Here is a 15,548-nt window from a genome sequence, read left to right on the forward strand (position 1 = left end):
TTTCCCCATTGTAACCCATGTTCAAGATCAGAGGAGAGAGAATCAGAGAGAACTTGGTCGTTTACGGTCTTGGATGTGCTATCATAGATTGTAGAGTCGTCAGCATAAATGTCTACAAATAATGTAAGGATGTGATTTGAAAGATCATTAATTTAGATCAGGAAGAGTTGGGTCCAGGATGGACCCCTGGGGGACCCCATCATTAATACTGAGAGCTTCTGATTTTTGCCCATCGACCACTACTCTTATGAGCCTATGAGAAAGAAATGATTTAATTGAGAAAACATTTCCAGTTCTACCATAGCTGGATGTCTTATGAAGTAGACCTTTATGGCATACGAGGGGTGTGCAATAAGTAATGGCCCTGACCCACTTTCAGTTGTCTGATCTAGCTAAAATTTTACATGTGCAATGATTTATATCTCTACGGGTTATATGGCAAATTACAGCTCTGAACTAATTGTGGTTTCTGTTTTACAGGTGTTTGAACTGAGTCCGGTGTGAAATGGAGCCTGTTGAATGTCGAGCAGTGATCCGGTTTTTGTATTTGAAAGGATGCAAACCACAGGAGACTTTTGATGAAATGAAAGAAACTTATGGTGATAATGCCCCATCATATGACCTTATAAAACGCTGGTATTGTGAATTCAAACATGGCTGGAAGTCTGTGGAAACAGCTCCCAGACCTGATCACCCCCTTCTGCCATTGATGAGGCATCTTCCATCAAGTTGAGGCTGCCATTTTGAAAGATTGGCACATTACTATTCGACAAATAGCCCAAGATGTCAAGATTAGTACAGGGTCTGTGGAAACTATCATTCATGACCATTTGCATAAGGTGTCTGCCAGATGGATTCCCAGGTTGCTCACACTATTTCAGAAGCGAGAACGTGTCGAGTGCTTGAGGATGAATTTGGAGATGTGCCAAGAAGATGAGTCAAAGTTTTTCAAAAGACTGATTACAGAGGATGAAACCTGGGTCCATCACTATTATCCAGAGACCAAAGCCCAGAATGCAGTGGAAACACTTGGACTCACCACCTCCGAAGAAGGCAAGGGTGCAGCCCTCCGCTGGCAAGGTCATGCTCACAGTCTTCTGGGACAAGGACAGAGTAGTGATGACAGATTTCCTGGCAAAGGGTACCACAATTACAGGAGCCTATTATGCTTTACTTTTGAGGAAATTAAGGGAAGTTATCAAAATCAAGAGGCGGGGCAAGATCAGCAAAGGTACCTTCCTCCTGCAGGACAACGCTGCGGTCCACAACTCGCATGTCGCCATATCAGAAGCACGGGCGTGTGGTTATGAAATCCTACCCCATCCTCCCTACTTTCCTGACCTTGCACCCTCTGACTTTCACCTCTTCCCAGCCATGAAGTTGTTTTTGAAAGGAAAGCGTTTCCCAGATGATGCAGCCTTGATTTCTGAAATCACGTCATGGTTGGAGGACCAACCTGGGATGTTCTACAAAAACTGTCTCCAGAGCTGCATCAAACGATGGGAGAAATGCATAACTCTGAGTGGTTCCTATGTAGAGAAAGACTAATAACTGTGCCAAGTGTCGTTACTCTACTGCTATGGTAAGTGGGTCAGGGGCATTACTTATTGCACGTCCCTCGTACCTTATCAAAGGCCTTTGATATGCCAAGAGTGATTGCTCTAGAGAGTAAGCCTCCGTCAAGAGATTCGCTAATCCTATGAGATATAACTGTAGGCACGTCTGCTGTAGATCTAGCAGAATGGAAACCATATTGCACGTCACTAAGAAGGTTGACTACTTCTCTATTTAACACAGATTCCAGCAGAGGATACTTATTGGTCTGCACTGAGAGGGAGATGAGTGATCACCTGAATTCTTAAATACAGGGCATACTGATGAAAGTTTCCAAGGTGTTGGGAAGTATTTCTCCTTAAGACAACGCTTTAATAACTTTGTAAGTATGGGCGCTAGTTCTGGTTGTTGCCTGTTATAGGAGAAAATACGGGGAGTTGATGGTCTTTGTCGCATAGGGTAGAATTAGCTGCAAAGTTCTTGGTAAATAATTTGGCCTTGACTGATTGTAACGAGATGACCTCAGGTCCATTGATGATGGTTGGGATAGAATGCACGCTTCTGTTCAGGATCCTGTTTGCTATTTGCCAAAACTGGTGGGAACCAAAACACTGCTCAGCTACTATGGATTTAACGGACTGAGCATATAGCTCTCTTGCATTTTTTATTACTCTTTTACATTGGTTGCTGGAAGTCCTGAAAGCAGCTTTAGTTTCAGTGCATCTATTACATTGGTAGCTATGGAAAAAGTGATTTCTGTGCACGATGGCAGCAGCACATTCTGGAGAAAACTCTGGATGGCTGTTAGGAATTTTTTGGATGGTATGAATCGGTCTATGCCTACAATTAATCATTCAGTCAGGTCTGATACTATAGAGGACACATCCTTTTTAAACATAGAACGCAGAGGTAGATCAGATATAAATGTGCAGAAACTATCCCAGTAAGCCATAGAGCATCGATATACAGTACAGTGGAGAGGTATGTCTGAAGACTTATTACATTTCATTTTTATCCTAACTGATACAACTGAGTGGTCGGAAGATCCCAGAGGAGATAGAAGGGAACATGAACATACTGGAATCAAGGTTCGGGTTAGATTGGCGACTTCACACAGAGATATTTGTATGTTGCATAACATGTTTCCATTTGTTTTTCTTTTTGTCTACGAGCATTTAATGGCGCTGATGAACTCGATTTAATACTTATTATTCGTATTATTTAAATTGCTCGAACTATTATTCTCATTTTGAGAGTCATTTTCACAAAAATTTTGGTCAATATAAACCTTCGACCTTCTTTAGGTGTGTCTTGTCAAACTCGGACATCTTTCTGTAAAACTCCGGAATCTGCATACAATTTCTCATGAAACTTGCATGGTCTTGTTCCGTCATATAAAAGTTGTAATAATTTTTAACTGTTTAAGAGCGACTATAAAGGTTTCTCATTAATTAATGTTTGTGATGGTCTTTTTTGTCTCAATAAAAAGGTAGCAATTTCTGTCTTTGTTTCTACTCCATGAAACCATAACCAGGTTAAAATCATCTTAGGCAAACATTCGGTAGACAAACATACACATCTTTTGTCTTTTAAGGAAAGAATATGTTTTCAGAATTGGAGGGTGGGGGGGTAAAAAAAAAAAAAAAAAAAAAACACTTACCATCAGTAAAAATTTACAGAATTTAGAATATGCTTCTCCAAAGTTAGGTTCCAAGATTGCCTATAAATATTAAAAAAAAAAAAAAAAAAAAAAAAAGTAAGTTTACATCATGGATTTTCTGAAAATTAAAGATTTTTTATTTTTGTCACACACAAAAAAAAAAAAAAAAAAAAAAAAAAAACATTCAAACATTTAACATTAGCGGTCTAAACTTTTTGCCTATTAAAAAAAGATTATCGGTTGTTGACTTAGAGTACTTTATGAAAAATTGATGATTAAATTTGTGCTCATTTTTGCGTTAAATACTAATCATTACTAACCCCTAACCATGCATTGAATGGATACCATAATACTTAATTCGCTGCACCTTATAACAAAAGTCCATACAAAATTGGTCCAGTAGTTTCTGAGAAAAGTGCACCGAACAAAGACATAATATACATACACGTGTGTATATATATATATATATATATAAAGTAATGTGATTTATAATTTAAAATTTAAAAATCAAATTTTAATTAAATTAAAAATCAGTTTCATAAGAAGGAACAACAACAAAATCAATTATCTGTACGATCGTTTCAGAAAACAATGCTTTTTATTGTGGTATACATCAAGTTATGTAGAATAATTATATATAGTTTTTTGGTAAGCAAGGTCTCCTCATCAGCAAATTTAGGAGGGTTTTTATTGAATTTAAAAGACACCATAAATAAACCTAGCATTAAAAGTAAGGCAGATGAATCTTAATTTTTCTTATTTTGAAATCAGGAACTGTGGTTAAAGTAGTTATTTAGATGTTTGCTATAGCTTTTTATCTTATATATATATATATATATACACACACACAATTTATTCCCTTAGTTATGTTGGAATTCACAATTATTAACAGCAATTTGATTTAATGGATTAATAGTTGCCATTTCTTCTAGAGGAGTTAAGGGCAGAACAGATTCATTGATTGTTAGAATAATTTAATGAATGATTTTGCGCGATAAAACAATTGCTGTTAATAATTGTGAATTTAAACATACTTAAAAGGAATAAATTGTAAGATGGTCAACATCACGAAATTTAGAATACAGACTTTTGTCATTTGTTTGTTATGTTCTGCTTTTTTATTGTTATAGTCTGAAGAAGCTTTGAGTAGACAAAAAATGTACAAAAGAATGCAGTTTAAATTCCCAGAAAAAAAAAAAACTAAATTTAACCTATCACAGACTTAGCACCTACATAATCCGACTTCTAAGAAGTATATATATATATATATAGGAAATTTATTACTGTGAGTTCAGAATGAGTTTACATATTGTTTCAACTAGAGGAAGATCCCCAAAGAGAGGAAATGTCCAACTAGCATCGTCAGAATTCATAGATGGACTTTAGTTGAAACAATATGTAAACTCATTCTGGACTCACAGTAATAAATTTCCTATATACTGCTCTGGCTACACATTGAGCACAATAGTCCGTTTTTTTTTCACCACTGGTAAATAAATATATATATTTTGTGTACAGAAAGTTGTACACAAAATATATATATATTCGTATATTGGCTGAAGAGAGCTTGATAAGGATGCCTTAAACGGTCCTTATTATCGGGCTTGAAACCGACGGTACCAATGATTTGTCTCATCTAACAACTTTCTGTACACAAAATATAAATACGCTCTTACATATCGGATTTTCTTTTAATCGAGCACTCTGCTGAATTTTCTTTTCCAAAAAAACTAATCATAATTATATATATATATATTTCATAATGTTTTTAGAGATGCAAAATTTAAATATTGCAATTAGGAAGGGAAGACTTCTGATTCATGATTAAAAGTAAACTTGTGTATATATATATATATATATATATATATATATCCATATATATATATATATATTCCTTTGATCTTCTCTCCGAAAAGGGGGGAAAAGGGGGGGGGGGAACAGGAGAGGAAAGAAAGAGAAAAAGACCGGTTTCGACTCTCACTTCTCAAAGCTGTATCGAGGGAATTTTTAAAACAAAGAATGAAAAAGCGATTAAAAAATTGTGTTTTATTCAATTTACAGGGATACAAATTTACTTTTAATCATGAATCATAAAAGTCTTCCATTCCTAATTGCAATATATATATATATATATATATATATATATATGTTATAAAAATATATATATGGCAAGTAATACTACCTAGCTCTACCTACGTATTGAGCACTGCCGAAGTAAATACTTAAAGTTTACACATATATGCTTTCGTATATTAATTTATGTGATTAAATGAAGTAGTCATGTTGAATAAATAACCCTTATCCCTGAGTGGCTTCCGGGCCTTGATAAGTGGTGACCACCGTGTAAAAAAAAAAAAAAAAAAAAAAAAAATTAGAGATGGGATGATTCCCAAATTTTTACAAATTCTTTTAAAATTTCCTTATATTTCTTTTTTTTTTATTTTATTTTAAATTAATGTAAAATCTGAATATATTTCTGCAAAAAAAAAAAAAAAAAATACACTTTTTTTTTTTTACACAGTGATCACCACTTATCAAGGCCCGGAAGCCACTCAAGGATAAGGGTTATTGCAAGTACATTACGTTAGTGTGGAGATTTGATGAAGTGTTTACTTAAGGGTGCGGTTCATTAGGAATTTGTTAACGTTGGACTTGAAGACATCCAAGTTGTAGGCCGGTGGGAAGCAGGCAGACGGAACAGAGTTCCACAGGCGTGCAGTTCTAAGAAAGAAGCTTTGTTCATGGAATCCACGTTTTGATTTAGGCACAGATAATGAGTGGGGGAAATTTTTCACAATGGATTCAGCTAGACGGGTGTTTTTCGTGAAAGATTGGCGAGGGGGGGACCAGAGATTGGAGTTCAGACGAGCACTTGCCATGGAAATAACAATAAAACAAGGATAGGCTCGCAATGTCTCTTCTGTGGAAGAGAGGTTGCAGGGTAGAGAAAAGGGCATCCCCCACTAAGCCACGAAGTCTATTTTGTACTCTCTCAAGGCAGGATAGGCTATTTTTAGCAGCTCCTGCCCAGATATGGCAACAGTATTCCATCCTTGGAAGGGTATGGGTAGATATCATATATGAGTAGATCTTTCCAAATATTTTTTTCCTCAAATGTTTTCCTTGTAATTGATTGAAAATAGTGAGGCAACTAAAGATTTGCATTAGTTCACCGTTGACAAAATTCAAGATGGCGGCCGATTCTCTCTTTAACACGGTAAGTTTGGAAAAAGGTGTAATAAATAAAAAACCGGTTAAAATACTGTTAAAAACTCGCTCAATATATGTTACCGTGACATAGGTTGACATATATTCGGCGGGTTTTTAATAGTATTTTGTGTAGTTCTTTATTTATAACACCTTTTCCCAAACTTACGGTGTTAAAGAGGGTGTGAGATGCCATCTTGAATTTTCCAATACATCGGTAAACACTGCATGTTTTTCAAGCTGAATAAATATGTTATATTGAATAAAAACACAAAAAATATATCCAGTTAGGTAGAAAAGTAACTTATCTTGCCTTTGATAACATTTATTTGTTATATATTTGTTTTTTGACAACTTTTTCGAATCTATGTGTACAGTAATACAAACCCACAAAATGTTATTAAATTTTTTCTGAAAAAAATTGAAAAGACAATTCTTATGCAAAATAAAAAGAGTGAACGAACAGAATATCTAACCAAGCCCCCACACCATGTTTAGGTTGGTTGGTTTTGTTTTACGGCATATCAACCCTTTTCAGGTTATTTAATGCCAAATCCAGTTATTTTGAAGAAAATTTTTTTTAATAGAATATATATTTATTTTCAAGTCATTTTCTATTCAGCCCATAGTTGGGATCCTAACAGGTACTACCACTCTGAGTCAGAGTGGACCTGGGAGCAATGGCAATTAAAAGGTGGCCCCACACTCCCCAAAGCCCGCAAGCTGGGGTGGATATAGTTTAAGGTCATATCCAGGACCCTCACCATGTTTCGGATGACTTTCTAAATAGCAATGTTACTATTTAGAAAACAATTCTTAATATAAGAAGGGTGGCAGAGGTGTGCTTTGTTAACTATTACGTATCTTCCCCATATCAAAGAATTTCATGATTTGATCATAGGTATAAAGAGCTGGTTGCTTATTTCTACTGTCATCGAATTTAGGAAAAAACAACTTCGGCAAGGTAGGAAACTTTGGAATAACTATCGATTGAAAATAGATTTTAGGACCATTCTTGAGGGGTATAGTTTTACATAGGGGATAAAATGACAGGAAAATAATTTTTTTTGTTGTATACTTTTAATATTTTCTAGTTTTAAAGAAAGATATGTACAGGGTTGAACGATAAAGTTGTCGCTCTAAAGAAAACAACATCACAACTTTATTCTAAAACTTTTATTCAAAAACATCAATTCAGATAATTGGATTATATAGAAGAGCTGACATCTATTCAATGTTACCACCTTCAGCCTCAATCACTGCGTCGATACGGGTATGGAACTGGGAGCATGCCTTTTCAACAACCGGACACTTTATGAAATCTCAACACTAACGTACAACATTCTGTACATTGCAATAACCCTTATCCCTGAGTGGCTTCCAAGCCTTGATAAGTGGTGACCTCCTAAAAAAAAAATAAAAAATAAAAAAACCGGGAGGTTAGCGAATACTCAGCAGACGGCAGTGATCAGGCTGGCTTTGCTGCTGTGGGAGGTCATGTTGGTGATGTACTGTACTTGTTAAAGGGGTTCTAGATTATCTTGCTAAAATTACTTATTTTTTGGTTGAAAGACAAATTACTAGAAAAATGTTTGGATCATTCTACCGCTCCAGTAGGTATCTCATTGTCGATGCAATCGCCTAACTGTATAAGAACCAAGCACATTCTAAAATGGAGTACTGTTGCCCCATCTGGACAGGAGCTACTTTCTGCACCCTATCTTGCCTTGATAGAGCTCAAAACTGGCTTCGCAATCTAGTAGGTGATGCTCTTTACTCTCCCCTGCAACTTCTTTCCCACAGAAGAGACGTTGCAAGCCTATCTCTGCTCTATCGTTATTTTCATGGAAAGTGCTCAGCTGAGCTCCAATCTGTAGTCCCTCCTTGCTAAACTGACTCGACTACCTTAAACCATTATCAATAATTTCCCCCACTCTCTATCTGTGCGGAAATCTAAACATAGCTTCCGCAAATGAAGCTTCTTTTCTAGAACTGCTCGCCTGTGGAAAGCTGTTCCACTGGCCTTCTCCCCGCCCTGCTACAATGTGGTAGGCTTCAAGTCCAATGTAAACAAGTTCTTGTTGAGCCACCTCTTTAAATATAATCCCAATTTTACCTAATCTACATCATTAAAGATTACTACACTACCACCATACACTCATTAACCCCTTATCCTCAAGTGGCCTTCAGGCCTTGATGGTGGTTGCCTTGTAATAAAAATAAAAAATAAATAAATAAAAAATTTCATGTATATTGCATGTGAAATCATTTTTTTTTTTTTTTTTTCTTTTTTTACATAGGGGTCTCCCACCTATCAAGGCCCAGAGGCCACTCAAGGATAATGGTTAAGTGTACCGTGGTCAATGGGACAATGACATAGTAATTGTTAGTGGTGGAAAATTAGTAAATTAAGAAGTGGTTAGGGTTAGTGGTGGTTTCCTTGTAAAAAAAACAAACTTTCACGTATTGAGTGTACAGTGGTCAATGAGATAGTATTGTAGTAATCATTAGTATTGGGGGTTTTGATAGAGTGTCTTACTTAAGGGGGCGGTTTGTCAGGAGTTTGTTTATGTTGGACTTGAAGACGTATATTGCATGTGAAATCAACTCACCTTTTCGAACACAAGGCTTGTAACCCCAGCAAGCTTCTCTTCTGTATCGATGGTTATCGTTTCCATTTGAGTTTGTAGCGTATTAAAGTTCTCAGGTGTCAGCTTGTTCAAGATGCTGCGGACACGTTTGAGGACCCAGTCAAGGTCCTCTTCCTCCTGGGTCTGATTACCTCGCCTAATGGGCACCCAGGCATTGTCACAGGTTCGGAGTTTCACGTCTTTTGGAATGTGGATCATAATATTCTTCACTTCCTTTTTCCCTTGTTGACTGCCTCGCTTCGTTAAATTCCCAGACTGGAAAAAAAAAAAAAAAAAAACATTATGATGCTGCTGCTGATGAAACAACATTTTGGTGAAATATATTTTTTTAAAATGTTTCAATGAAATACTTGTAAAACAGGCAGAGATGCGACATTTCATCGATGGAACAGACGTTGAAGCTTAGATGACAGTTCAGGACCTATCAGGTTGGCGACTCTCTTTTGAACCCTGTCCAGGAGAGAGAGAATAGTAGCAAATGCACCAGCCCAAAGGTAACAACAGTACTTCATACATGGGCGAATGGTGGCCATCAAAGACCATATGTGGGGTTTCCCCCACATATGGTCTTTGATTTCAGTATCTGCTGGAACAGATACTACATGTTGACTGACTTGACTATTCTATTTTATAATGAACAAAAGGTCATGTTGGGAAGAGACTAAATTTTTCAAAAGTGCAAATGAATTGACATATGTTCTTTTAAAATTTATATTAAAAAATTATTCAGAAGAATAAGTAAATGAACTGATAACTTGATAACTATCTTTTTCATTTCTTCCTGCATTGTATCGAATTACATCAACCGCCCATGAATTGATAACTGAGAACAGGTTGCTACCATTCAGACTAGATTTCAAGAGTCTCCTTATTTTTTTTTTTTTACACAACTGGAAAAAAAAAACAAAAAAAACATTATGATGCTGCTGCTGATGAAACAACATTTTGGTGAAATATTTTTTTTTTAAAAATGTTTCAATGAAAACCTGGCATGTTAACTTTGAAGCTCTTGTATAGTTTAATCAATGACAACACCGAAAAAAGTTGGTTTTTTTTTTTTTTTTTACAGTGATCACCGCTTATCAAGGCCCGGAAGCCACTCAGGGATAAGGGTTATTGCAAGTACATTACGTTAGTGTGGAGATTTGATGAAGTGTTTACTTAAGGGGGCGGTTCATTAGGAATTTGTTAACGTTGGACTTGAAGACATCCAAGTTGTAAGCCGGTGGGAAGCAGGCAGACGGAACAGAGTTCCACAGGCGTGCAGTTCTAAGAAAGAAGCTTTGTTCATGGAATCCGCGTTTTGATTTAGGCACAGATATAGAGTGGGGGAAATTTTTCACAGTGGATTCAGCTAGACGGGTGTTTTTCGTGAAAGATTGGGTTATATTGTACCAATTTTGGACTAAAGATCGCCGGAAAAAAAAATATCACTTAATTTGATTGAGTATTTTTTTTTTTTTTTACAGCGGAAAATCATGTTTTTATGATAGCGTGTTGAAGGTAGACATCTTTGAATTTTTAGAACACGCCACGGGGAGATAACTCAGTTTAAAACGACGACCCTCCCTCCCTATCTATAATACTAGTTTTTCTTCCTAAAAATCGAATCTTTTGCTTGGAATCATAAATTGTTTTTTCCCAGTAAAAAAAAAAAAAAACTTTTTGATGAAATTAAGTGTAAGTTTTTTTTTGCAGAACTTCATTCCATAATGGATACATACAATATAACTTTTTCTTCAATATTTTCATCTTTTAATGCCTTGATTAAACTGTACAAGTACTGAAGATTCTTCTTCCTATTTAATTAGAAAGTTGTCTGCTGTTTCCAGTTCAAAAATCCAATTTTCATTGGCTAATCAAAATCCTCAACCAAATGATTTTAAACATATCCTTCAAAATACGTTACATAAATATTTATAAAAAAAAAAAAAAAACAATTTTCACAAAATAATTCACATTTTTTTTGTGCCAAGCGGTTCTCGACAGTTGTCGGTCACGTTGGTAATCAGTTGTGCCTACGTCAACGACACAAAAAATCCAGGCGAAAAGATAGATGCATAAGTACTAAATTTGGTGATACTTACTGCCCCCCCCCATTACATAAATACGTAAAAGGCAAAAAAAAAAAAAAAAAAAAAAAAAAAAAATTGTATCCCCCCCCACCCCCACTGGTTCATTAGCTAATCAAAATCCTCAACCAAATCATGTTAAACGTATCCCTGCCAGAAAAAAAAATTCAATTTTTTTTTTTTTTTTTTTTTGTCGAGTGGTTCTCAAGTTGTCGGTCGTGTCCGAAATGACCTGCTGAAGTACTGAAAATGGTGATATCCCCCCCCCCCAATTTTTTTTTTTTTACATAAATACGTATATATACATATATATATATATATATATATAAAAATTATTTATAAAAATAATTCGTACCCCACCCCGCCCAGTTTATAAAAATCCTCAACCAAATAATTTTAAACACACCCCCACTACAAAAAAAAAATCAATTTTAACAAAACTGATTTTTTTTGTGCAGTGGTTTTCATTTCAACAGTTGTTGTTGTTGGTTGCCCCCCCCCCCCAAAAAAAAATTTACAGTTGCGTCAGCAGCCAGCCAGCTGTGCTTACGTCAACGTCACAAAAATCTGGGTAAGAAGATGCAAAATTACTGAAAATGGTGATACTCACTGGCCTGGCTGATTTGACGTAACCAGGGCTGAAGGGGTCATTACCATTCCTCCAATCACAAGATATGCCCTTATCACCCATACCACCAGCCATCATGGGACCAGACACGTTCATGGGTGGAGGACCACCACTGCCAAGGAGACCCATTCCGTTGCCAAGGACAGGCTGAAAGAATCATAAAATCAACAGAATTTATAGAAGATAAAATAGAAGATAAAATAAAAGATGAACAAAAGAAAAAAAAAAAATTAAAATAATTTTAGAATTTACAAATTAAAACAATACAATGCAGAAGTAAAAAAAAAAAAAAAAAAGCAGCCGCATATGCATGGCCCCCTCTACTGCTGCACGTGAGATGACGCCACAAAAAATAGTGAAGAAATGATGAATGTGAGAAGTGTGAAGGGCCAATGTTGACTTCACATTTTAGCCAAATTTCAGAAAACTTTAATGGATGGGGAAAAAGTTATGGGGTAAAAAGTGTTATTTTTTGCAATTTTGGGGCATTTGTAACTCCTTTTGAGCTCCTGGGAACACCAAATCCCAGTGAAAATGGACAATCAGTGCAGTTTCATGCCTTAAGACACGTATATTTGAATTCAGCATCATGGAAAACCACTATATAGACATACATATCAAGTTTTTGATTAATATGAAAAAAAGAGCTCCAAAAAGGCATTTTTTTTTTAGCTCTAAAAGTCCCAGAGGGATGCAAACCAGAATTTTGCCAGGGTCACCCATACAGAATTTATATCAACAATGGTCTCCACATTCTGGCCAAGTTTCAGGAAAATCTAATGGATGGCTCAAACGCTATGGGGCAAAAAGTGTCATTTTTGGCCATTTTGAGGCATTTTTGACCTCTTTTGAGCCCTCTGAAGACGCCGAATCCCAGTGTAAATGGACAAATGGTGCAGTTTCAGGCCTTAATACATGTATATTTGAGTTGACCACCGTGTAAAACATCTATATAGTCACACATATCAAGTTTTTGTTGAGAAATATGCAAAAAGAGGCGCTTTTAATACTGAAAGTCCCCGGGAGACATGAACTAGAATTTTGCCACATACTGGATTTATATTAAGAACAATGGGCTCCACATTTTGGCCAAGTCTTAGAAAAATCTTATGGATGGATCAAAAGTTATGAGACAAAAAGTGTCATTTTTTGGCTATTTTGGACCTCTTGAGCTCTGGGGGCGCAACGGGAATTTTTGTAAAAAAAATATTTTTTACTGCGCACATTTATTTAATGAAATACAATTTGTGGCAAAATTTCAAGAAAAACTAGTGGACGGTTATCTGGCAATAGTCCGGACGCACGGATGCCACTGAAAACATAGGTCCCTCTCCGATAAATCGGGACACACACACACAAAAAAAGAAGAAAGAAAGGAAAACTATGTGAGCATCACGTAATATCTGATGAGCTTCAAGAATAGTTGTAGTCTCACCACATTTTTGCCAACTAAGCCTCTGGCCTGACTGATTGGACATGACTGAAACAACTATCGCGGTTAATCACCTGAATCATCTCTATATAAATAAAATGAACTCATTTTTTCCAGTCGGATTTTGACCTTAATAGGATTAAAAATCAAGATATTTCATGCAAATATAATATGCACAAACGGCAGAACAATATCTGAGGTGTGTTATAGGCTTATTATTTCTCAAATTCCTCGATAATCTTAGATTTCTATACTTTTTCTGCTGAGAAGTCACGGCCAAAATCGGTTAAGATCAATGGAAGTGGTAAAATATTTTCTCTCTCATAAATTCCTCCTCCCCCTGCCACCACTTAACACCGTTTGGGGATCGTTCACAAGGAACAGTTAAGAGAACACCGGTTTGGCTTCGTAGTTCTTTCATGTCAAGCTATTTAAAATCACTAAACTAAGCTGCAGTGCTCTGTGGCGTAGTGGTTAGCGTGCTGGACAATTCACATTATATTTTCACGTTCGTGCCGACCTACCGTAGTCGTTTTTTTTTTTTTTCCCCTAAACAATTGGAATGGACTTTTCTTGGTGGCCGAACTGTTAACGTTGCAGGTTTTTTTTGGTTTTTTTTTCACACTTTATTTTCCTACTTTTACTCATGACTCCGGGTTTGATCCTTCCTACTTACCTACCATAACATTTTTTAACCCCCCCCCGGTCCCGGAAACAAACACTCGAGCAACGCCGGGTACCCCCGCTAGTTCTTAATATAATGTGAATGATATGTGCATGCGCATTCGTGAAACAGAAAACAGATAAAATCCAATGACCCTCCCTCCACTAATTTTTCAATTTTTACCCCTTAGCAACCATTATTTTCTGAATGAAACCCGATTAAAAGTGTTCCACATGTCTGAATACCCTATATACCAAACTTCAAGTCTGTAAATCAAAAATTTGTTGAGTATATTCAGTAAATTCAGGATTTCCTGTTTCTGGCGAAGTCAAGTAACTCCTTGTACACGGCCCATAAAAATGCCCATCTTTGAGGTTCGATTGTGAGATAACGACGAAAGAACCAAACACCTTTTTTTGGAGGAATTTAAGTTCAGACTATCAAGGAACAAAAAAAATTGTTTTTTTGTGTCGCCTTAGATCAATACCAAAATCTCGGCTTAAAGGTCTAATAATTCAGAAACAGTTCATTTTCAGAAGTTTTAAACGTGATTTTTGGATTCCTTGTGTGTAAAATCTTGCCCATGCAAACTTTCAAAGTTCTACCTAGTCTAGAAATTGATTTATGCCCATCTTAAATCATCAAAAAAAAAAAAAAAACATCTTTGACACCTTTACGATGTTGGTATCATAAAAACTAGGGAATCCTGAAAATTTGAACTTTTAACTCGAAGCAGTTCCTGAAATATCGCAATTTTGGTATTTTACGTATATTGCGCCGAGGCACAAGTTCGCGAAATTTTGAAATTACATTGGGTATAAATCAATTTCTAGACTAGGTAGAACCGTGAAAATTTGCATGGACAAATCTCGGCTTAAAAGTTCAATAACTTAGAAACAGTTCATTTTCAGAGGTTTTAGACGTGATTTTTGGATTCCTCGTGTGGAAAACCTTGTCCATGCAAATTTTCAAAGTTCTACCTAGTCTAGAAATTGATTTATGCCCAAAAACGTAATTTCATAATTTCGCGAATTTGCGCCTCGACGCAATAAACATAAAATACCAAAATTGCGATATTTTCGAAACCGCTTAGAGTTAAAAGCTCAAATTTTCAGGATTCGCTAGTTTTTATGATACCAACGTATGGTGAAAGTTTGGAAAAATATCAGAGAGGTAAGGGTGTCATGGTCTGGATGCTTTGAGATGGAATTACCCTTTTTACTTTACAAGAAGTGAAGTGTTTAGAAAAAACATAATACTTGCACACACATCTTTTTCTTTTCTTTTTAAAAGGAATATAAAGTTACGTTTAATACTTATTTCTGTTTATAATAAAAAAGAATTCTGCATTAATTAAAATATAATATTTATGCATATTTTATGATCACGCAACGCCGGGTAGTTATAGTGGGGAAAAAAAAAACGATCGTACAAAATAAGACCTATTGAATTTAGAGGTGTGTGTGTGTATGGCGTGGGGTGTGGGGGTTAATACCATTGTGAAACTAGCAATTCCTTTTGCAAATCGTCTTTTTTAAATCTTAACTTTTTTAATTACCAAAGCTTGCAGCCTTATACGTGTTAAATATTATGGATCCTACATCAATCGCGATTAAGTTAATGAATTTTGACAGCAGATCAAACAGACAAAATAGAGGGGAGATATGGGCAGGGGGCAGC

General features: G+C 35.9%; 1 protein-coding gene across 1 annotated transcript in view; it reads right to left on the minus strand.

The window, feature by feature from the left end:
- Positions 1-15,548, minus strand: part of LOC145270883 (eukaryotic translation initiation factor 4 gamma 1-like) — a 138,552-nt gene that overhangs the window by 22,821 nt on the left and 100,183 nt on the right. Inside the window, exons 3-5 of the mRNA XM_080126437.1 lie at positions 11,755-11,919; positions 9,034-9,327; positions 3,215-3,274 (exon numbers count right to left, since the gene is read on the minus strand). Of these exons, the coding sequence (XP_079982563.1) occupies positions 3,215-3,274; positions 9,034-9,327; positions 11,755-11,919 (519 nt within the window). The remainder of the gene's footprint in view (positions 1-3,214; positions 3,275-9,033; positions 9,328-11,754; positions 11,920-15,548) is intronic.

This window comes from Euprymna scolopes, chromosome 46, assembly GCF_053919585.1.
Source record: "Euprymna scolopes isolate OS-2025 chromosome 46, ASM5391958v1, whole genome shotgun sequence".
NCBI classification, from domain to species: Eukaryota; Metazoa; Mollusca; class Cephalopoda; order Sepiida; family Sepiolidae; genus Euprymna; species Euprymna scolopes.